The 25,160-nt window shown below is 40.1% G+C and overlaps 1 protein-coding gene across 1 annotated transcript; it reads right to left on the bottom strand.

Moving 5' to 3' along the window:
• Window positions 1–2,948: 2,948 nt before the first annotated feature.
• neto2b (neuropilin (NRP) and tolloid (TLL)-like 2b) lies at window positions 2,949–21,097 on the bottom strand (the record flags this gene model as incomplete). The annotated part of the gene is made up of 13 exons (XM_080438028.1): window positions 2,949–3,850; window positions 4,510–4,599; window positions 5,797–5,927; window positions 7,853–7,966; window positions 8,701–8,827; window positions 9,375–9,476; window positions 10,224–10,351; window positions 11,355–11,402; window positions 13,273–13,521; window positions 14,689–14,844; window positions 15,903–15,959; window positions 20,382–20,393; window positions 21,085–21,097. The coding sequence occupies 13 exons, from the start codon at window positions 21,095–21,097 to the stop codon at window positions 3,398–3,400; spliced, it is 1,680 nt and encodes a 559-aa protein (XP_080294154.1). The 3' UTR covers window positions 2,949–3,397.
• Window positions 21,098–25,160: the final 4,063 nt, after the last annotated feature.

Raw genomic sequence — 25,160 nt, 5'->3', positions numbered from 1 at the left:
CAACTTATTTTGTGAAAGACCCATTTACTGTACTAAGCAGCTTTTCTTTGGCTAGAGGAAAGAACATTTGGCTGCCGCTACAGTACTAGATGCCATATTACCTAACCTCAATGTTTGAGCAACCTAGATTTTACATGTTTACTAATATTGGGCAGTGGTGTAAAGGAACTAAGTACATTTACTCAAGTACTATACTTAAGTACAATTTTGAGGTGTTTTTACTTTACTGGAGTATTTCCAATTTGCAGTACTTTTACTTCTACTCCACTACATCTCTGAGGCAAATATTATACTTTTGCTCCACTACAATTATTTGAAAACTTTAGTTACTAGTTACTTTTAGGATTTTTAGATTATTATTAAAAAACATACATTAACCACTTCAGCCCTATATACATTTCGGCCATTTGAAAATAGACAATGTGACGCGATTCTGCCTAATGTGTACTTTTGTGCTTTTACTCAAGTAAATTTTTAATTCCGAACTTGTACTTGTAACAGAGTATTTCTATATTGCAGTATTGATACTTTTACTTAAGTAAAAAAATATTTTTCCACCACTGGTATTGGGCACATTAAACCAGGTCAAATACCATACGGCAGGTGTATGAGATACGTCACTGACCTATATGACCTATATATAGATATGGGTATGTTCCTGTTTGTGTCCGATAAATCACAATGAACGTCATTCATCAGTTCATCGTAAGGTCAGTACTTTTCTGAATATGATGAATGGTCTCATATATCAGTTATTGTATTTCCTGACCTGACTGTGACTTGAATAAAATTTCCTCTGGCGTTCCGAAACTACAGTAGATATGCAATCATCTATAACCTGTAGGGCAAGTTGAACATAAAACTGAGCCAATGTGAACACGTGCAGTTGATACCACACCGATCACACTAGAGCATGGCAGATATGGTGGAACTTTAATCTTTTTAGGTCATATTGTCCTAGACCACCGTTTACTGTTGACCGATATTTTGTCAATTGTGAATTTGTCTAATGTCTAATTAATTACAAAAACTTAGATTTGATAAAGTACCTATTAAAGTAATTATTTAAACACTTAAGCTACTTTCTTTCTCTGACAGGGCTGACAGGAAATGGGGAGAGAGGTGGGGGGGGGGGGTGACACACAGCAAAGCTCGTCGGGAGCGGGAGTCGAACCCTCGACACGCCGTCATTCTGGCATTGCAGCCTACGGTGCCTGGACCGTCACGCTACGGCCCAGGCCCACTTAAGCTACTTTTGAACCGTTTTGAAAACTTTGGAACATTTTCTCCAAGAATGACATGCCCAAAACATAGGGACGGAAAGGTTGAAACTTGAAAGTGGTTAAAAATCGGGACACATCGGCTGCATAACTGACTGTAAAAAAAATGATATATCGGTAGATTATAGTCACCTCAAAAACATGCCCAGTGCACATTTAGATTGTACACAGACCAAAATGTTGATGAGCTAAAAGGTCAGAGCATGAAGATGCTCATTATTAGCATGCAGTTTTCATTTCTACAATAGTCTTTTTTCAAGTTAGTTAAGTTGAGTTCATAAACAACCTCCAAGCACACACATAATGTAATCCTTTACTACTTGTATAACTACATTTAATAGCATATCAGTTCTAGCCTATAGTAGCTACTGTGTAGCATGTGTGAGAAGAAAAAGAAAATTAAACGAATTCAATGAGAGCACTGGAAGTTTCTGTCATGGTCCTCATTTAAAAGTTTTATTATTACTAAACAATAGGCAATAACCAACTATATAATGCCAATGTCAATCACAGTGGGAGTTTTGGTGTCTATAAAACCAGTTTACAACACTGAATCATCATGACATCACCACAACCAAAAAAGAAATTCCGGGTAGAGTGTCGCATTGGAGCAGTATTATTCATTTACCCGATCCTTATTTCTGGAAGAACAGGACACTGATATTGTTATTCACTATTAGAAATATATTATTTTGTTTTAGATATCCACAGGTTGACACACTAGACAAAGCTAATGTTCTGGTCACGTTATTTTATATTGTGAAAGAAACGTCCATAGACTTTCTACCTGGAAACAAACATTGTGATCTGGTCTATAGGCTGGTGGGTCATGAATGGCCTGTCTATGTAACTTTTAACTGGGGACATTCCTACCACCAGACACACCTTTTAGAAAAGCGAGTGAATTACCAAAGGGGATTTACAGTCATTTTGACTCCAAGCAATGATGCAGAAAAATCTTTAAAATCTTTAAGAAAGTTTTCACTGTTGTTCCCCAGGTGTGGGAACACACTCTCTTAAAGCAAACATTTTAAACCCATTTGGAGTAACGAGGAGGAACATTCTGAAAGAAAATTGTCCTGCTTTGCAATAAATGTTATTTTTCACAAAATGTTAAAACAAAAAAGCAAATATTATTGCCACTCTTCAGTTTCCCACAGTATGCAGCGAGAACGCAACAGATGGATTGAATTGAACAAAACATTTGAGCATATTACTTAGCATCGTGGTAAATCTACGCGGCAGCCGTTTGCGTTGTTCAGCCATGCCATCATTTATCCACAGCGTCTCCATCAATAATTAATCCTTAAAAGAGGTCTAATGAGACAATTACATTCTCTGAGAAGTTAGACGTTGTACATACATACATGATGTCTTTCTTTCTTCTCCTGTGCTTCCTATCCTTCCCTTTCTCTCAACAAATGGCATCTTGATCTGAGTACAAAATCATTATTCTGCACCAAAACTGTGGGACAAATCTAGAGTAAGCATTGGTTTGATCATAAGCGAGGTCTCCACGTGGCTTAACCCATTCAAACAGGGAACGCATCTGTGTAACCACTTTAACCATTATTTTATACTTTGGCTATTCAAAAACAGCAGATCTACAAGCTCATAGCACGGCTCCAAGTGCCGCGCTATGAGCTTGTAGATCATTTTGTTCTGCTATTTTTTTTAAATCGTGAACATTTGTGCAAATCTTTGAATAAATATATTTTTTAAACCGAACATTTGTAACTCAAATCTTTGCTTCTGGGGGGTCCCTGGAACAAAATATTTTGAGATGGGGGTCCGTGGCCAAATACATATCTTGGGGTTTGAGAACCACTGATTATAGCAACATAAGTTAAAACAAAAAATAAATAAAAATGTTAGGATTTAGAAGACATTTGTAGAATCCCCCAGAAGAAGAAAGATTTGAGTTAAAAATGTTCGCGATAAAAATAAAAAAAATGCAGATCTACATAGCATGCAGATCTACATAGCGCGGCACTCGGTGCCGCGCTATGAGCTTGTAGATCTGCTATTTTTGAATAGCCAATGAAATCTAAAAATGACACATTCTTTCCCGGTCTAAATGGGTTAATATTCTTCGTGCTCCCTTTGTTCCTCTCGTTTCAGAAATCCATGGACAAGGATCTTTGTTGAGCCATCTCACAGTGGCCTCTCCTACTCCCGGGCCTACGAATATAGATGTCATACCTCCCCTTCTCCTCCTCCTCCTCCTCCTCTTCCACCTCCTCCATCACCCTATCCTGCCGGCCCAGTCCCCTAGTATCCTCCATTCCTGGGTCTCCCTCCATTCGCACCAGTTTCAGATTGGGCCAGCTCTTCTTTTGCAGCATGCTCCTGTTGTTCAGACCACGGACGGGGGGGGAGGCACCCTGGACGACGTCACCCCTGAGCGGGGTCAGCTCCATGGATCCCACGCCCTCAGCGGGCACAACTCGACAGGACTTGATGGAGTTAACGGAGGCCTGGGAGCCGCGGTGGTGCTCGCGGACACAGCAGGAGGCCACAGGGGAGTTCCTGAGGGCCTGTAGCTCCTCCGATAGCTCCCCAGACAGCTCCTTTCAGGGGGGGGGGGGCAGCAGTACAGTTTTATTACGCTTTTTAACTACATGTGTAATTTAACCCATTAAGACCGGGAAATAATTCGTCATTTTAGATTTTAACCACTTTAACCATTATCTTATACTATTCAAAAAATGTCAGATATACAAGCTCATAGTGCGGCACTATGAGCTTGTATATCTGAATTTCTTTGAAAAATCATGAACATTTTTGCATATCTTTGAATATATATATTTTTTAAAGCGAACATTTGTAACTCAAATCTTTGCTTCTGGGGATTCTACAAATGTACAAAAAATGTACATAATTATATGTATTTGGCCGCGGACTCCCATCTCAAAATATGTTGTTCCAGGGACCCCCCAGAAGCAAAGCTTTGAGTTACAAATGTTCACTTTAAAAAAATATATATATTCAAACTAAAGATTTGCACAAATTTTCACGATTAAAAAAAATAAATAGCAGATCTACAAGCTCATAGCGCGGCACTCTGTGTCGCGCTATGAGCTTGTATATCTGCTATTATTGAATAGCCAAATAAATCTAAATATGACACAGATGCGTTCCCGTTCTTAATGGGTTAATGGTGCTGTACCATCATTCACATACAGTAGTCTGTAGTGTATATAGATAGTGCAGGTCTAATCTCACCCACCTTGTCTCTGAGAGTGAAGAGTTCATAGTGAGGAGGGTCAAACACTTCCTGGAAGTCAGCCGGGTTGAACAGGTTCTTACGCACCAACACCTTGGAAACAGGATATTGATACATTTTACTGACACAACTGGATCTTTTTTTTTGTAAGTTTTGTGGTATGATTGTTTGATTTGAAATAATCATAATTAAAGAAAACAACTGAAGATTGGGAGTCTTCTTTTTAACAATGAAGAAGGCCAGTAGTAAGGTACAATTAAAGGCTTTTAACTATTCTACAAATGGCAGTAAAAGTGAATCACTTTTACAAACAGAAATGTTGAACCTTTCACTGGAGCAGAGCATCTCAAATGTTCCCGTTGTTTTGCACTGACCTAAATATTTGGTTTGAAATGTCTGAGCTGTCTTTCTTTTATTTTAAATTAAATTTTAATTCATACACACACGCCATAACATTAGAAATGAATAACAAACACACACACAAAAAAAGGAGACTGCCAGTGGCAGCCATAAACATTGGATATGAACTATATACAATTCTTCAATTCTTTTCAAGATAATCTATGAAGAGTTCCCAATTCTTTTTATAAACAATTGCTGTATGTACCAACTTGGTACAAATATAAGAACCCTGATTATAAGATGACCCCCTCTCCCTTTTTAACATAATTATTGTAAAATAATAATAATAATAATAATGTAATAATAATAATGTTTTTGTTGGAACTGACACACGTCTTAACATTGATGTATTGGTCAGAAAAACTAAAGCAGAAGATGTGAATTCCTCAGGATTGCCCTTTCAGTGTGTGAGCCAATATAAAGGAATGATGGTGAAGACAGCAGCGAGAAAATGAAAGTAAAGCTGTGAAAAGACTAGAATTGAAATCAATGACAAGATGGCATGAGACGCTGATCTGTGCACTTTGTAAGCAATCAAAACAACATAGAAAAAAAGGCAGGAGGCTCTGTAATAGTCTATTCCATGAATTAAAAACAATATAATTAAAAACAATCTGTTGGAATAAAAAAAAAAAAAGCCCACTGTGTTATATTTGGGCAAATAGCAAATACGGTAACATTTACCGTATTTGCTATTTGCCCAAATATAACACAGTGGGCTTTTTTCTTTTTTTCTAGAAATTCTAGAAGAAAAAAAAATAGAATTATAGAAAAAAAAGAACATCATATAGAATTTCAAATGAATTTACCGGGTAAATTCATTTGAAATTCTATATGATGTTCTTTTCATCTCTATGTCTGCAATCATTTCATTTTAGTTGAGCTGACCTTCTTGCGTGGCTGTTTGACCTGCACCACGATGGAGATGAGAAGCAGCAGCACAACAATCCCAGTAGATGCACAGATGATGGTCTGTTGAGTCTTTGTGATCTGGGAGAAAATGCCTTTGCCTTTCCTTTCTATACGTCGTGAGCAGGAAACAAATAGAAAGATAGAGAGGGATAAGCCACCTTTATACTTTGTCGTACGATCACGTTTCTTTTTTTTCCTTTTTTTTTCTCTCCAGTTTGACTTCATTTTTTCTTTGTTTTGTAAAAGGGTAGGCGTATTAAGCTATGGCTTCAGCCTATATCTTTTTGGTCAGAAATGTGGTTATCTTTTCTTTATATATATATATTTTTTTGTATATAAAATCGTTTTAATGTTACCACAAAATTGACTGAAATAAACTAAACTAAACTAAACTAAAGGTATGAGCTTATGTGAACTTGTAGATCGGCTATTTTTGGAGTATTAAATTGAAACTTAAAGAACAGTGTAAATATCTTTACTTATACTGCTATATCTCTCAAGACGATGTCATGTCACAGTGACAACTTTGATATCTCTGTGATGACACTGACATGTATATCCAACTATTATGACATGCTGGGATACTGGTTGATCTTGTTCCTTTGCTGACATTCATATGAATGGCTTTTTACGGTGTGGCTCAGCAGTAGTCTAGTCTATTAAGAGATCTGTCTGTGTGTGTGTGTGCGTGTGCGTGTGCGTGTGTGTGTGTGTGTGTGCGCGTGTGTGTGTGTGTGTGTGTGTGTGTGTGTCCAGAGCTAATCTCACAAACTGCTGATCCGATCTTACTTTCTTGTGCATACTACCAGACGGCCACAGAAGTTTATGTATCACATATAGTTTTTTTTAACTTTTTGACTAACTTTAGCTTTATAATGGAAGTCAAAGGGACTAAAACCTTGACATAACATAAAAAGAAGCAGTGTAAAGTAACTAAGTCCATTTACTCAAGTACTGTACTTATACAATTTTGAAGTACTTTTACTTTACTGGAGTATTTCCAATTTTCAGTACTTTTACTTCTACTCCACTACATCTCAGAGGCAAATATTGTACTTTTACTCCACTAAAATTATTTGAAAACTTTAGTTACTAGTTACTTTGCAGATATACATTTTTATATTATAAAACAAACATTAACCACTTTAGCCCTATTTTATACCTAAGCTATTTGGAAATAGCAGATCTACAAGCTCACAACGCGTGGAATCGCGACACATTGTATGCATTAGGCCACAGACCTCCATAACTCAGGAGAGTGTACAAATGGAACCCAAGAGCTGACTTGTAACGATCAATCATTTAGCTGGGGACTGCCCGGAACCCCCCCTCGAGGACCCCGTGGGGGTCCCTGGACCCCACTTTGAGAACCACTGACTTGGGTATAAGTTGTTACCTTACAGTACTGTATATCTAGGTGGGCGACCGGCACGTACAGAGCAAAGTCCAGAGTGTAAATTTAACTCGTCTCTGAAAGTGTACAAACAGATCTGTATCAATGTAATAAAATGTATACTGTGTAGTATTATAGTGTCTGTCCTCGCCTTCTATTCATCAGTGAGGGCTTGAGCAGCCAAAACATGACAGGGTCTCGCGAGTTCCATCAATAAATCACAGTGCAAAGGAAGCCACCTAAATTACATTGAAAGTATAGCAGTGTCCTTGTGTCTCCATCATAAAAAGTTGAGGAAATACAGGGCTGATTTACAGCCGTAACAATCAGTCAGGCTGGTTCTAGACAGGCGGCGAAGAGTGCTATGTAAAAGCTAAGACCTTGCCTTTATGATGTACCACACAAAAATAAACACTGAGAGATTTATTTGCATTGCAATGCATACCACTTGCCAGGATGTTGGAGGCAAAAGGGCGTGCAGATAATTAACGTAATTTTGATCTGCTGTGCACTTGTGTATAGTTTGAATGACAGTAAAGTTGAACTGTACTACAGTTAACTACAGCTGCATTTGATTGAATTGAGGCCATGGAGATTAAAGAAGGTTTAACAGCAGAGACTGAAAATGGTTACATTTACCTTTACAATTGCTTTCATCCCACGGAAACACACAGTTTTGAAGTCCATTGCATACCAGAGAAGTGTTGATGCACATGTTGCTATGGCAAAAGAATGCATTTCCTGCACAGGGTGCTGAAAAATCATGATAGATTAGACAGACACTGAATTTTGTATCAATACACAGTATAAGTTCACAGACTGACACTTCCACCAAAGCCTGTGGATGCCTTTTTTCATGAACGCAACAAACAATATTCCACTCAAAAGGACAAGCTAGAGTTGTTGTATAGAGGTAGCAAATATAGACAGTCATAGAGTTACTACATTAATGCTCCACCACAAAAAAACAATTATTTGTCAAATCAGTGGATTTATTTTCTATTGTATGTGCAGCTGCACAGTCTGCGTTGGCTGAATAAGCTGTAGTACAATATAACAACCATAGGAGGGTGCTGCTATTATCGGAAATCAATTGGTTTGCAATCATTTTTCCAAGCACAGTGGCACGGAGTCTGTGAATGGGAAAATAATGATATAGTATAAAATATAGGGGCCCTGGGTGCTAAACCAGTTAATATGCCAACCACATAACCACAATGTCTTGGGTTGAATTCCCACTTTGGAATCTGTGTTGCATGTCATTTGCTGCCCTTCCTGTCTTTCCAGTCCTAACCCAATAAAAAAACAGAGGTATATGTTTACAGAGAAACCCAAGCCACTCCAAAAAATGCATTCAAAAGACATTATTTCATAATGGCTTAATATATTAAAAGACGCCAAACATGGCCTTCATCATCTTCATAAAATATTTTAAAAGGGGTAAAATTGAAGAGATAAAAGAGAACCTTCATGGAGATCAAACTCACGCTCTTGGAAAGAAGTGAACAGCATGCGGAAGCGGCTGAGACGACTAGTTTCATCGGCCCACATCCTCACTACCCCCACACCGGTGTCCAGCATGACATCATTAGCAACCGTACTGCAGAACTTTGCCTGAATGAAAATAAGATACCAATGAAAATAGCAGCAAAAACATGACCAAAAAAATAATAATTTGAGAATGTAAAAAATGAATAAAAGTTACTCTTCAGTTCTTGCCCTCTATGATTCTCTATGACCACTGGAACATTTTCTGAACACTATAGTTCTGATGTAACTTGTTAATATTGATTTCTCAGCTTACTATTTTTCCACATTCTGTCTTCACTCTGTCTTCACACCAAAATGTGTTCTCGTCAATAACTTCTGCTGTAAGTGAACACAGTGTATGGGATTCCTTCTTTTTCCTATGCGTTGGCTGTTCACTATACTCACCTGTCCTACTAAGTGGGTGTGCAAAACTCTTTTACCCAGGCAATCATTTTTTTAAATAGCCGATCTACAAGCTCACAACCTTTAGCTGTAGATCTAGTAGATCTTGTAGATCAGGCTTGTAGAGTTTGTAGATCTGCTATTTTGTCTAGCAGAGTAAGTCAAGCTGTGGTTTGTAACATCTACAAGTATCAAAGAGGCTGTTTTCTCACCACGTGTGACAACTTACCTTCAGGTCTTCGATGGCATTACTGCCGTCATAAACAGCCACAAAGTTTTTCTTGCATTCGTTGGAGTTCTCCATCTGGTACTCCAAGAACCGCAGGTAGATCTTTGGTTGAACAATGAGAAAAAGGAGGTGTAATTTCTTTACATTTTACACCTGTGTAAATACATTTGCATCAAGCAACAGGGTTCGATTAAAAAAAGAAAGAAAAAGGGGGAGGATGATTGCTTGACCACTTAAGACCTGTAGTACCCTGGGGACTCCCAGAACAGAGCCGTGCCACTAAACATAGAAACTGCTTAAATATTGCAATGAAATTACTGTTTTATGATTCAATAAAAAAGGTTTTATTTTGAGAAAGCGATCCTTCCTGACAGAAGTGAGAGAGTGGGGCTCTAAGGAATGAAAAGTCAGGTGATTCAAATCTTCTGGAACAGGGTTTGTCTGCCATTGGTATGTACTGTACAGTATTTATGTATTGTACTGTGGGCATCTAATAATGTCTGTACCGACTCCCCTCAAAAGTAGAGTAATCACAGCTCATTACAGCTCCTTAATCAAACTAATTGATTTAACCAATTATCTATTTTCAAAACTCACTTCTCGATTATTCGATTCACTGAAAAAGCAACCAATATAATAATCACTAAAAAGATAATCGATAGAATTTTGCAGTCATAGTCATGAAACAGAAGTGCTTGACAAAGTGAAAGTGAAAACTCATAATGAGAGTGAAAGTTTGGACTGTGGCGCACTTTTATACTTAAATAGATACTGTATGGAAGGAACGGCTTTTGTGGCTGTGCAGTGTGTGTGTAACCAATCTGTGCAGTGTGTGTAACCAAGCTCTACCCTGTTGTTAGTCGGGGCACGGATGGTCCAGATGCAGTCTACAGCCTGATGTGGACTGATTTCGGTCTCCTCCTCAACCTGACTGGAGTGGATCAGTCCGTCAGCCCCTGACAGCTGAAACTGACAGTCTGATACGCACGCACGCACGCACACACACACACACGCACGCACGCACGCACACGCACACGCACACGCACACACACACACACACACACACACACACACACACACACACACACACACACACACGCGTGCACGCATGCACGCATGCATGTATCCAGGTAACAGTACAAACCCACACATGTATACAATACACAGAAAACAGAAGGGAAGAGAGAGAGAGCATCAAGGTCTGTCCTATTCAGAAGCCAATGTAAAATGGCTGATTTCGAAGGCAGCATCCTTCTCAGGTTAGGATATTCCACAATTCTGTGCCGACAGTAAATTCACTTACATTTGTCAAATGCGATGTCTTTTTTATTTTAAGTTGGATGCTAATTTAAATGGTGCATTTAACCAAAACGCTTTACCCACCGAAGGCAGAGGAAACCATGTAAGGAACCAACCTGCTCATTGGGGGCAGTTAGGGGTGCAGTGACTTGCTCAAGGACACTTCGACACTGACCCAGTGGGAGCACGGGAACAAACCTGGAACCTTCCATTTCCCAAGCGGCACCTCTACCTCCTCAGCCACTGCTGCCCCAATTGACTCATACATTATTTGGAGTGTGAATTTGACTAAGTAACATTTTAGTGTTTTTATCTTATTTTTTATTATCTTGTAATAACCGCTTGATTATGAGGGGGGGGGGAGTGAACCGCTAAAACATTCAAGTTCATGACGAACTTCATTACTTAGAAGCCTGTTTTAATCACATCCATTTTCAGGTAACTGCACAGTAAAATCCCCAGTTTTCATTTATCCATTTCTAACTCTGAGAGTGTACAATTATAACCAAATGGACCCCCAGCAGGGTTAAATGAACACTGAGGATTTTACTGTGTGCACACAAAAATGCTGCCCTTTGAAGGAACGTGGCTAATCACGCAGCTGCGCTCTGTTTGAGACGCAACCTAAAAGTCTTATGACACAGGAGTGTGAAAGTGTGCTGAGCTCTGTAGTTACAACACCTGGGATTGGGTTCAGCAGTCCTCCAGCATGCGGATGAAACTCAGGATCTGTAGGGGGTAAATGAAGACAAAAGACAACAAGCTGCATCACTGTCAGCAACAAAAAAAATCACACCCAGTGTGAAGAGAGTGGTGCCTTTCATGAGTTAATTTCATTAGTTACTTTTTACAGACGTTGATGACGTCAATGTATTTTTACTCATTTTAAGTACTTGAAAATGTTTGTACAGATGTGTACGTGTTTTTACTAATTTTAACATCTTTTAAGTATTTTTACGCATTTTAAGTATTGTTACTCATTTAAAGTATTTTTACTCAGTTTAGGAACTTTAAAGTATCTTTAGTAATATTTAAGTATTTTTACTCATTTTAAGTATTTTTACTCATTTTAAGTATTTTTACTCAAAAGTGTGTGTGTGTACTGTACTGTACTGTACGGTCTGTACTGTACTGTACCTGTACTGTACCTCTACCTGTACCTGTATGTACGTACTGTACTGTACTGTACTGTACTGTACTGTACTGTACGTACTGTGCTGTACTGTACTGTACGGCCTGTACTGTACTGTACTGTACTGTACGGTCTGTACTGTACTGTACGGTCTGTACTGTACTATACTGTACTGTACGTCTGTACTGTACGGTACTGTACTGTACGGTCTGTACTGTACTGTACTGTACTGTACTGTACTGTACTGTACTGTACTGTACTGTACTGTACGGTCGTACTGTGCGGTCTGTACTGTACTGTACTGTACTGTACTGTACCTCTACCTGTACTGTACTGTACTGTACTGTACTGTACTGTACTGTACTGTACTGTACTGTACATACTGTACTGTACGGTCTGTACTGTACTGTACTGTACGGTCTGTACTGTACTGTACCTGTACCTGTATGGTTGCATCTTTGTGTTGCAATCAGCCGCAGCTGTTGAGGCTGTGCTCAAACATACAGAGAGGCCGTGCTCATACGGACACACAGACGGACACACAGACGGACGGACACACAGACGGACACACAGACACGGTCAAATGTAGGAGTGGTTGGCACCACTCAAAAATCCATTAGAACACTTTGATTCAAATCAAATTAATATATTATATTATCATTAATATATTACATTAAAATGAACTTCTTTTTACACAAGGGGGAACTGCGCTGCATGAGAAATAACATACATCTTGCCACATTAATTGACAAGCACACTCATGGAGTGTACACGAGTGTATGTGGAGGGTCTCCAAGCAGACACATGGCCCAACTACCTCCAAACTTTCCACAAAAAATCCTCAACATTCTGCCTGTAACAACAGCTGCTTCCCATACTGTTACTGTACTTGCACGATGTACAATTAATATCAAACGCGTTATGACCCAATACTATTCAGCTCGCAATTTACTTCCGGATGGTCCGTTTTAACAGCCAATCATCATCATCTGCGACAAAAAGTGAGCGCCTTCTTTGACGTTGCCACAGCCGTGACACAGGCAAGAAACAAGCGCTGCCGTGGTCTATGCAAACAAGCCCAAAAGCGCGCCCAAATAAGCCCAAAATCGCTTATACAAAAGGCAGACCTGGCAACGCAGGCTACGCCAATCATGTGCGAGAGATCTACAAGCTATGGGGCAGAGACGCTATGTGCCATACACCGTATCTTAAAGAATACAAAACATCCTGGATTAGATCTTCTAGATCTGCTATTTTTGCCGAAGACATTTGGCGTAGAGAAAAAAAAGGAGGGGACCTAGTAATAGACCCCTGGGGGACTCCGGTCAACCAATTATATGGGGTTTAAGTGGTAATTGGGAATAAGGGTAACCCAGGTGAGGTGACCCAGTATTATGCTAAAGTGGCGCAGACTGACGTTGGTGGTCAAACAATTTAACCTGTGTGTCAACATTCTGCATGTAGTACCTGGGGTGAAGCTGTACTGGACCTGGAAGCCGGTCCCTTCCAGCTCTTCGTCACTGTAGAAATGGATCCACATATAACGCCCGCTGGAGAGCACCAGGCCCGGGCTGGTCGAGCCACAAAAACGGTCGATGAGCGGCGAGAAGCTGAAGGGGCCGTCGCGCACCTCGACGTGGTCGAAGCGACACTCAAAAGACGCCTCGATGTAGAAGGTCTCATCAAACAGCAGTTCTATCCTCTGACGGGGCAGAGCTGGCCGATGGGTGGAGGATGGGGAAGTAATTCATAAATGATGGCTAATACAAAAAAACTAAACATGTTTTTCTGTATAAATCAGTTTTCTTCAGCGAGTGAGAATAAAACATAGTCAATTTAATTTCCTTAACACTATTTTTATTTTTTTTAAAGATTTTATTTATGGCTTTTATTGATAGGATAGTAGTCTGACAGGAAATGGGGAGAGAGATGGGGAGTGACATGCAGCAAAGGCCGTCGGGATCGGGACTCGAACCCGTGACGCGATGTCAGGCTACTTCAGAGCCTGTGCCTGGACCACTACGCCAACGTTCCAGGCCTCATCAACACTATTAAGTGTAAAGCTGGACCTAAATTTGGGTCTATTTGGATCCACAAAGTTGACCCTTGTGGGTCCATTTGGGTCCATTCTTACACTTTCAGAATTGAATAAACACAGCAGATTTTGCTACACAGATGAATACATACACTGTACACAAACCCTTTGTACCTTCTATGATAAATTATAAATTAGGCTTAAAGGACCATGACAGCCTACTTTATGTCATTGTCTACTCACAGCTTCGGCCATAAATCATGCATAAGCACTATTTCTATTTCCCCATTTCATTATTTCCGTTTTAGAGGCTGCATTTGTCGTACACACAGTGAAATCGTAAGGGTTAAGTTGAATTAACACTGGATTTAGCTGTGTAGAGTTTCATGTAGGCTACAAGAGCAGCAAGAACAAACATTAGTTCATTGCTGTGTGCCTGTGTGAGTGTGTGCTACTGTGCCACTACTGTATGTTGGTGTGAACCAAATGCTAAATATTTTTTTTTAAATGTGATGTTAGGTATTTGATTTGAGTGTGTGCAACATGCATGCATGCATGTGTAAATGTGCTCCTGTACCGTGCAGTTCAGCAGTGTGTGGGTGTATTCTTTTATTATTGATGTGCACTTGTTTGCCTACGCACCTGCTCTTAAGCTTTTATTCTAGGTGTGTGAAAGTTTTTCTCAACACAAGAGTTAAAAGGGAAATGTACTTTTCCCTTTTGTCACAATATCGATATTGAGGTATTTGGTAAAAAAATACTTGTAATATTAGGTTTTGTAGTGTGCGTGTGCGTGTGCGTGTGCGTGCATGCGTGCTTGTGTGTGTGTGCATGCATGTGTGCGTTACCTTCCAGTATGTACAAACAGTCCTTGTTGGCAGGATATATATTTGGGTAGTTTGGGGAGCTGAAGACCCCTCCATCTGTATTCCGTACCCAACTCCCACAGTAGCGAGGAGTAGGCTGAACACCTTTCAGTGATGCACCCGCATTCTGCTTGGCCTCTACAAGCAAGCATTATGGACAGTCAACCCAGTTACATATTATATATATATAGCATACGCCAACCATATAGCCTATTTTATTTTCTCCCAATTTAGTCATTGCCAATTCCCCCATGTGCACTGCTATGTCTTGGGGAAGGTGTAGACCAGTGGTTCCCAAACGTTTTAGCCCAAGACCCAAAAGAGAAATTACATGTTTGCCCGGGACCCAAACTAGTGAAAATAGCAGATCTGCAAGCTCACAGTAGATCTCCTATTTTCACTACTTCTTAAACGTTTTCTTTTTTTCCCCTGGAATTTCTTAGAATTATTTCAATTTTATTAATGCAATTTTGCAATTGTTTTTAATTGATGAAAAGTTGTAATTGTTTTGTTTACCATTTTTTTGTGCATCAATTTTTATAGTATAGTTTGTTGATTACTTTTGATGCAGTAGGTCTTTTTTCCTTTTCTTGCTTTCTTATTTCTTTAGGTATTAAACAGGTCTTAAAAGTCCTTAAATTGTCACTTCACTGTCATCTCGGGGGACCCCCCAAAGATCGTGGGGGCGCCGACCCACAGGTTGAGAACCACTGTAGACAACCACATGCCTCCTCTGATACACATGGAGTCGCCAGCTGCTTCTTATCACCTGACAGAGGAGTGTAACATCCACGGAGGTGCACGCTGTCTTTCGCAGTTCTCCTCCCCGCTGAAACAGGCCCCCGACCTACGAGTAGGAGTCACTAGTACAGTGACAAGGACACAATCCCCTAATCTGGCTTCCCACCCATGCCATGAACACAGCCAATCGTGTTCATCAGAGCGCCCTGCCAAGCCGGAGGGCACTGCTGCTGAGAATAAAACCAGGGCGGAACAGTGTTTTACCTTCATGACAAGTGGATGCAAAGTTAATCAATCATTTTATTGTTCACTGTATTCCGGGCCATAACACAGTCAGTAACAGATTATTGATTATCAACATTGCATAAATGTAAACCCGAACTGTGCCCAGAACATTGGCATTTGCAAAGAAAGCACTATTCGTGTCAAACTGTGTGTAATAAGGCCAAACTCACCTTTAGTCCATTGAGCAAATGCAAAGCCCTCCTTGAAGAATAAGAAAAAGATCCACGCTAAAGAAGAAAAGAGGTAAGATAGAAAATGGAGTTCAGTGAGAAAGCCATGAGTGCATGAAGGGTTAACAACAACAGGAATTTAAAAAGTAGAGAGAAGCTTAGCAGGATCTCAGTATTTGTGACTGGTCTGTCTGTCTGTCTGTCTCTCTCTCTCTCTCGTTCTGACTGTCTGAGCATGTTATCGGGCCAGATGTGTGGTGTTCATAAGCCATAGAGTGAGACAATGACATTTGGAATGCATGTTATGTGGGCCCAGTTCTGGGGGACCACTCGTCCGATTGAATTCACACACACTCATCAACACTGCACTTTCTTGGGTCCTCAGCAACAGCAGTTATCTTGACTGGTCTGTATGGTATTGGCAGAGTATGTTAATATAACTAGTACATCTGCAGTGATTGGAGGTGCTCTTCCATCGAGAACTTTAGGCCCTGGTGTAGAACGCCTACTTGGTAAACAAGCTGTACTTAACTGTAGGGCATCCAGTACCCCTGGCCAAGAGAGTATTTCCTCTTGCATAAGCGGTAGATGTTTGGTCTCCCATGTGGGAGACGGGTTCGAATTGCGGACTAGGATATAAAACGTATGGATTGCAGCTTTTAATTGACACACTGAAGATTTTACTGTGCATACAGACAGACAGACAGACAGACGCATGAATATATGTGAGCCTTTGTTGTGAGGCATACAATTGAATGGAAAAAGCCTTGGTAGTCCATATCTTGACAAGCCTGTCATGTGTTAAAAGGTGGTGGGGTGGTGCTGTTAAGCCACGTGTCAACAATCTCATGAGGCACAATTAGTGTCTCTATCAGTGTTCCTTGATCTATATAACCTTGGTGTTCCAAAGCGTGTTCCCTATGCCTCAAGACAACTACACTTTTTTAGTAGCCTATATGTGCTATTTATAGCCACCTGCACATTTTGTAGACTGGGTGGAGGGTGGGTGAAACGGGAGCTGTCACTTCAGCACCGCGTTTCCATCCCCAGGCTGCCACAGTGGTGTAAAGTAACTAAGTACATGTGTACTCAAGTACTGTACTTAAGTACAATCTTGAGGTACTTTTACTTTACTAGAGTATTTCCAGTTTTAAGTAATTTTACCACTACATCTCAGAGGCAAATATTGTACCTTTACTCCAATACAATTATTTGAAAACTTGAGTTATTATTATTACAAAATATACATTAACCACTTCAACCCTTCATACATTTCGGCCATTTGAAAATAGCCGATCTACAAGCTCACAATGCTCGCGATGCAACACATTGTGAGCTTGTAGATCTGCTATTTTCAAAAGATTTTTATACATTTGAAAAACTTGTGAAATGGGTCATTTCGCATAATGAGTAGGCTACTTTCTACTTTTGGTACTTTATGTAGGCTACATTTTGATACCAATACTTTTGTACTTTTACTCAAGTAAATTTTCAATTCAGGGCTTTTACTTGTAACAGAGTATTTCTACATTGCAGTATTGATACTTTTACTCAAGTAAACAAATGTGAGTACTTTTTCCACCACTGCACACCTGCACATTATTGTCGACTGGGTGGAGGGTGGGGGAAACAGGAGCTGTCACTTCAGCACCAAGTTCCCATCCCCAGCCTGCCAACATGTGGGAACAACCAACAACCCAGCCATTAAGAAGAGCTGTCACATTTGTCCTTGGCATAGCCTACATTTTCCTTTGCTTTCTAGGATGCAGCATGGATTCAGGTTTCCAGTGCTTCTCAGCACAAAGCCAACTGGCTTCATACAATAATTGGGTTTTGTTCACTCTTTGCACTGCGGTCTTCGTTAACATTCAGATGAATACATTGGTATTGGATTAGGCTATAAATTAGTGCCTATACGCGAATGGGTTGAGTAGATGGAATACAGAACCTTTAAAATTAGTCACATGTGTTTTTTTTATTTATTTTTTATTTGTTTGCATGGAGTTTCAATGAACGGTCGACATGCAATAGGTAAATAGACTGTTGAAACACTCATTAATACGTTTGTGGAGTACAAACTTGACTCTCTGTCTCTCCCATCTCATCCTCTCTGAAACATTGGCTACATAAAGGGACACAGGATAGGTGGGCACTAGGGACATCTGGGCACCTCGATGTAAAATTGGCTATTTTTCCAAAATGTTAAACAATAAAATATTTGAAAAATGGCCTTAAATAATGTAAAGTATACATGATGTGCACAATGAACATGCATGGTACATCATTATCAGACTTAATGTTATCCTTCAACCTCTTCTTGTTTGTGCACTAAAATGACTGCATATTCAGATTTGTTTTGCAATTTGTAGCAATTGTAGAAATATTAAACCTTAATTGTCGAATGTTTAAGCATGTTCTAATCATGTATACTTTACTTTACTTAAAACATTTTCCAGATATTTAATTTTGTAACGTTTTGGACAAAATAGCCATTATTACATCGAGCAGCCCAGGTGTCCCTAGTGCCCACCTATCCTGTTACCAAATAGACAGTCACTATTGCAACATAAATGAATACGTTCATGGAGCAGAAACTTATATCTCTGTCTCTCATCCTCTCTGAAACATAAAGCCTATACACAAGTCATTTAACAATCACACAATATCTCGACATCACAAGCACATTTCTCAAACCCACCTCTATGCATCCTCTCAGCAGGAAACCGATTCAGAGATTTCAGACGTCAAAGTTTCCAACTGAACCTTCTTGTCTCGTGGTGTAAAAGAAGATGCCTTTATAAAACACGGCGTCATTAAATACCTCCATATTCATATGGCGCACGGCAGAATGAGAATGAACACTTTTCCTCTGATGTCCATAATATCAGACCTCATCAGGTCCAGATCATAACTAATAGTAATAATTATTACTCCTCACAGAGCGAGTCCAGATCAACTTCAGATTCATCTCCACATGGTGCGTAAATATTCCATGTCTGGCTCGGCTGTCTGTCTGGTAAAGGACAAACCCGCAATCTGCCGCGGCTCTCTGTGCGTCCTATTGGTTTAAAGACAGTGGTGGAAGAAGTAGGCTACTCGCATTTTTTTACTTAAGTAAAAGTATCAATACTGCAATGTAGAAATACTCTGTTACAAGTACAAGTACGGAATTCAAAATTGACTTGGGGAAAAGTACAAAAGTATTGGTATAAAAATGTACTTAAAGTAGGCCTACCAAAAGTATTATGCTGCATTATGCAGAATTCAGAATGACCCATTTTTGCATCGCCGACGCCATGCATTGTGAGCTGAGCTTGTAGATCGGCTATTTTCAAATGGCCAAAATGTATATGGGCTGAAGTGGTTAATGTATGTTTTGTAATAATAATCAAAATCTACAAAGTAGCTAGTAACTAGTTTTCAAATAATTGTAGTGGAGTAAAAAGTACAACATTTGTCTCTGTACGTACTTGACTGAAAAAACTGGAAACACTCCAGTAAAGTAGAAAAAATACCTCAGAATTGTACTTAAGTAGCCTACAGTACTTGAGTAAATGTACTGAGTTACTTTACACCACTGCCTCCTGGTTTAAAGATCGGGCTCAGTTGGCGCGGGCAGCGGGGAGAGAGCACAGTGCGCATGTGTGTCTGATGACACTTCATTAAGCCTCTCCTCTATTTAGGTTTTAATTTGGTAGTCTACTAGGACAGGAGGACTGTGCATAGTAGTCCAAGAATTTTCATTTTGTGACACACACACACACACACACACACACACACACACACACACACACAACACACACACACACACACACACACACACACACACACACACACACACACACACACACACACACACACACACACACACACACACACACACACACACCTGTGTCAACATCGCAATAATTGGGCATTAATCAGGGCCACAGTTCTGCTGAGCTGCCTTTGTTCTTCTTTAGTCTATCTATATATGTCCATAGGAGAGAGAGAGAGAGAGAGAGAGAGAGAGAGAGAGAGAGAGAGAGAGAGAGAGAGAGAGAGAGAAGATAGGGGATGGATGGAGATTTACATTTTAATTAGTTGCTTTTTTTCAACAGCAATATACTGTATCTTATCGAGCAGCAGCAGTTAAGTTCCTCTTCAACTGATTGTGATGGCTATAAATCAGTGTCTTGGCTTTCATTGATGGAATACCTTGGCAACCACAGATACTCTCACTTTCATTACAGTTGTAGTCTTTCTTGTGACATTCAAAGCTGTAACTTACTGGGCCAGAGAACTCTGTAAGTGTCAGTCTGTCTGTCTGTCTGTCTGTCTGTCTGTCTGTCTGTCTGTCTGTCTGTCTGTCTGTCTGTCTGTCTGTCTGTCTGTCTGTCTGTCAGTCAGTCAGTCAGTCTGTCCATTTATTTCACGAGAGGCAGATGCAGAATCTGGACCTGGATCACAGGTTTTGCATTATATGACATAAACACTGACCTGGCTGGATCTCTAAGGTCACATAAGGAGTGCAAGAGAATTAACACAGAATTTGCTGCTGGAATAGTTACCCTTGACCTTTGATGAGGCACAAGTCACAAACTCCTACAAATTCATTTGTGATTCATACCTCATCCAGATCGTTGCTGTCGGGTGGAAACCTCATTATGTCCAAAACTGTTACTTTTCAAAACTATAATTAAAAAAATAACAAGATTGCAGGTCTACAAGCTCAAAACGCGTTGCATCGCACTGCGGAAAAAAAGTTAGAATGGACAAAGTTAAAATATGGAGGAAAGAGGGTTCTGCCCAACATCAACAACATGAAAAAGACATAAGACACTTAAATAATGGACTAGGTTGAAGTGCATCACACACTTCACAAGTTCACACAAACAACCCAACTATTCGGATCAATAGAGAGCACAGCTAAATCAATATGAAATCATTTATTTATTTTTGGATACCTACTGTATTTCATCCAGCGGGGGAATTTCAGTTTTCAGCTTCACCCAGCGAGTATGGAGGGGGGAGCAGTCAGGGGTTAAGTGTCTTGCTCAGGGACACATTGCTGAGGTCTGAATTGAACCTGGGACCTCTCTAACCATTCAGCTATGACCGCCCAAACTTGCCACCTTAAAGAATGAGGCATTGTGGAAGGAGCTAAAAGCATGAACAATGGGCTTGCTTGTGATCTATCTACCAGTTAGAATCATAATCGAAGTAGTCGAAGTAATACAAATCCAATTCGTTTTTACTCATTTTAGATCTGAGAGATGGTACTGTCACCATCTTTCACCTGATGGACGGTACTAAAATATCTGAGGCAATACTTGGAAAGACTGGTGACGCGAGGTTAAGGCAATACAGGGTCTCAGTTAAAATCGGTATGCCACAATAGTGTCAAAATCTAACATATTATATTAGTAACATATTGTTATTTTTCTTCTACCGTTTTGTTTCTGAGAGAAGAAAACAAGCAACAGATAAGGGCATAACCTTAAATAGAAAACTATAAACCATAAATCTACACAATGCCACAACGTCAAAGGGCCATTCTGTATGTTCCGGGGGACCAATTTCTCTTCCACAGCAAAAACCCAGTGGTAGATTAATTAAGCGAGCAGGGGGGAAACCACGCACACACACACACACACACACACACACACACACACACACACACACACACACACACACACACACACACACACACACACACACACACACACACACACACACACACACACACACACACACACACACACACACACACACACACACACACACACACACACACACACACACACACACACACGCACACACACTCGCACACTCACGCAGGAACAAGTTTGTGCACACACAAATAAACATAACCACCAGTACATCCAATCATAAAGTATCATTTGGGGCTATGTTTAAAACAAATATAGCCTTTATGATTGATTAAAGTGAAAATGTCACATCACAGAAACATGAATCGTTTACCAGAGTCTGTTGGGAAGGATTGCTGATCCAGTAGCTTTGTCTGCCCCTGTTGGGAATTACAATAAGAAAGTATCAGCAAATGCTCCTCAATAATTCCTCTGGGAATACGGTTTCTTATCAGTACACATACACTCACACATGATGTGACACCCTCTGGCAACTCTTGACTGATTTGTCCCTCTCTCAAATATACTCACACATGCATGCAGGCACGCACGCACACACACATGCGCGAGTGCTCGCTTGCACACACCATTGAATGTTTACCTCACATCAACGATTCTAACCCATGAATCTGTTTCCATGGTAACCCAACTGTCTGCCACCTCTTGAGGACTAAAGAGCATACAGTAGGTTTGGGATTCAAAAAGCATATTGGGGATGTGAAAGGCACTCAGTAGTTTGGGATTCAAAAACCACTGACAGCGACAACGTCAGCTCTTGTAGGTTGGGGGCATGTACTGTTGAACTTGGAACCCGACCAAGTGGGAAAAGCTATTTAATTTTTTTTATTTTTTATCTCAGAAGCAATGCAGTGTACCGTAGGGCAACAACTTTTGTAGGATTCGGGGGTATGAAGATGAGATAAGAAAAGCTTCAGTGATCCTTGTGGCATGAATTCCCCATGTGTTGCGAGTTCCTCTGTGTTTTCTGCTATGCACTGAGGGAGTAATGCTTTACTTACTGTTCTCAGTGTGTGGCGGTTGTGTGTGTGTGCAGTCCACATTGTAAGTCTGCACAGGAGGCTGATGAAATGGGGTATTTTCTGATAAGAACTCAATGTTCCCAATATACAAGTTGATCCGTTTTAGCTGTAGCCTACTAGCTTTGTCGGGAATTGCAGCCAAGGCAACAAATAAATTGCACACCCTGATTTTAAGTAAAACAGGGAGAAGGCAGGAAACCTTATGATCAGAATGAATGTATGACTAGAAGGGTACAGGCACCTTGAAGATCTTATGTTGCCTTCTTGTGCATGCACAGTAGACATACAGAGACATAAGCATTCATTTCACATACGGCTTGTCTAGACTGAGCAATGGTTCTCAAGGTGGAGTCTGGGGACCCCCAAGGGTCCTTCAGGGGGTTCCAGCGGACCTCCACCAAAACTAGCTAGTTTAATACCCACTTTAACGCATTTTCATACTTCGGCTATTTAAAAATAGCCCATCTACAAGCTCACAACATGTTGCAATATCTGCTATTTTTGATATATTTCTAAAAAAGACACATTCTAAATCATTTTTAACGCAAATCTTTTCAGATGGGCTCCGTGGCGGCGTGGCCTAATACTTTTATAATATTTGAGGGTCCTTGACATGAAAAAGTTTGAGAATCACTGGTCTAGAGCAAGGTAAAGACAGGTGTACAAGGAGATAGAGAGCAGAGTGGAGAATATTGAAACTGAAGCATTCCATTTGGAGGAATAGGAGGACTGTAATTAGCATATTCATTAAGCAACTGGTGGATCCTTTTAGTGTGCCTAAGTGTGAGAATGTTTAGAATTTTTTTTTATTTGGCCCAGGCTATGGGTGAGTGAATTATACATAAATCACTCGTTCTCTTCTATCGGTCTCCATTGGGTCTTCCTTTACTTTGTGTGTGGGATTGTGCATGAGCGAATGCATTTTGTAAGTGAGCATCTGTGTGTGTGCTTGTTTGCATGGGTGCATCTCATGTTACAAATCATCTTGTTTGTCTGAGCGTAGATGTGAGCAGCAGGGTCAGGGATTATCATGTCAGACAGTTAAGTCACACACAAAGCCACCATCATCACCACACAGAGCAGAGCAGGCCCGGAAGAGAAGCAGCATAACAATGGATTCGAGAGATCGTGACATCCTAGTGGATTCTAACCATCTGCAAGTGGAATAAGGCTGATTTAGCCTACGTCCTACTCCTCCTGCCCAACACTCCCTGCTGACAGGTGCCCTGTAGGAATACGTGTAGTGGCAAATATCAACCCCCCCTCCCCCCCCGGCTTCCCACCCCCAATTCATGGGCTAGTTGTGTTCGTATAGACAAAGCTGGTCCATTCTAACCCAGATGGTGGGCAGCTACTTAACGCCACCAATTTTGATCAAAGAGTTCCTTCTGGGGGGAACACACTGTCTTCCTCTGTCAGAGTCTATTGCTTTTTGGATTCTAACCCCGATACATTTTCATTAGTATAAAAGATGTGATAAAGCCCCTGGAACACATTTATGATGAAATACCACTGAGGTGAGACTGATCAAGCATTCTTCTGGCATTCTGTGCATGCTGGCAGACAGGGGACCTGCTGTATTTTGGTATCTGTCATCATTTAATGCTAACTATATAGGACTCAAGGGAGGATGTCTAAAGAAAGAAAGGCATGGTGGCATCCATCCAAGATGCTGAACTCTATACACCGAGGAGCCAATTATCCTTTCTGTAGAATTGGACACAATCCAATTCCAACTGAGACTAGAATCACAGAGAAACAGCATTGTTTATTTATTTTACCCTCTTTTTTACTGAACCAGAAATAGTAGAACTTTAGCAGATTGAATAATCATCTCAACCTGAAGACGTTTCGGTAGCTTCAAGTTCGCTTCATGACAGTCACATCACATTGAGAACTTTTGAATCCTAATCCCAGGGCCCCAGTCTAACTCTTTTAATTAGTTGCACTAGTATCTCCAACCTCCTCATTTAGGTGCACCCAAAACCTTTTACACAGCCTTATTTAAGCACTACCTTTTGTCAGTTACCATACACATGCAGTAATTTCTTAACACATTGTGTAAATTATTGTAAATCCGAATAAAGGTGCCGATACATCATTTTGTTAATGTCACACCAAATTTTGTTTTGTTTGTTCTTTTTTTCTTATTTTTTTCTTCAAAACACAAACTTATATTTACTTTATCTCTTTGCTCTTTTAACACCACTCCTTCTTTTCTTTATCTCTTTGCTCTTTTAACACCACTCCTTCTTTATCTCTTTGCTCTTTTAACACCACTCCTTCTGATTCCTAGTCTGACCAATGATATTTAAACTTAAGGTGTATCCAGAAAATGTTTGACAATGACAATTACTATATTTTTAATCTATGCAAAAGTGGAGCTTACAGAGCACATGGAGATGGATAGCATTTTTCAGTAATTTATATTTCTCACTTATCACATAAAACCAATGTCGCTTTAAAATGTGAGGGTCAGTTATTACGTAACTATTAGGGGTGTAACGATACGTTTTAACAACGATTCGATATGTATCACGATACTTGGTTGTCGATACGATACATGAACGATGCAGTTACTGTATCGT

The sequence above is a fragment of the Gymnoscopelus braueri genome (genome assembly GCF_963280865.1).
Source record: "Gymnoscopelus braueri genome assembly, chromosome: 9".
In the NCBI taxonomy this organism is placed as follows: Eukaryota; Metazoa; Chordata; class Actinopteri; order Myctophiformes; family Myctophidae; genus Gymnoscopelus; species Gymnoscopelus braueri.
The sequence above is the reverse complement of the archived record's forward strand: the minus strand, read 5'-3'. Positions and strand labels throughout refer to the sequence as shown.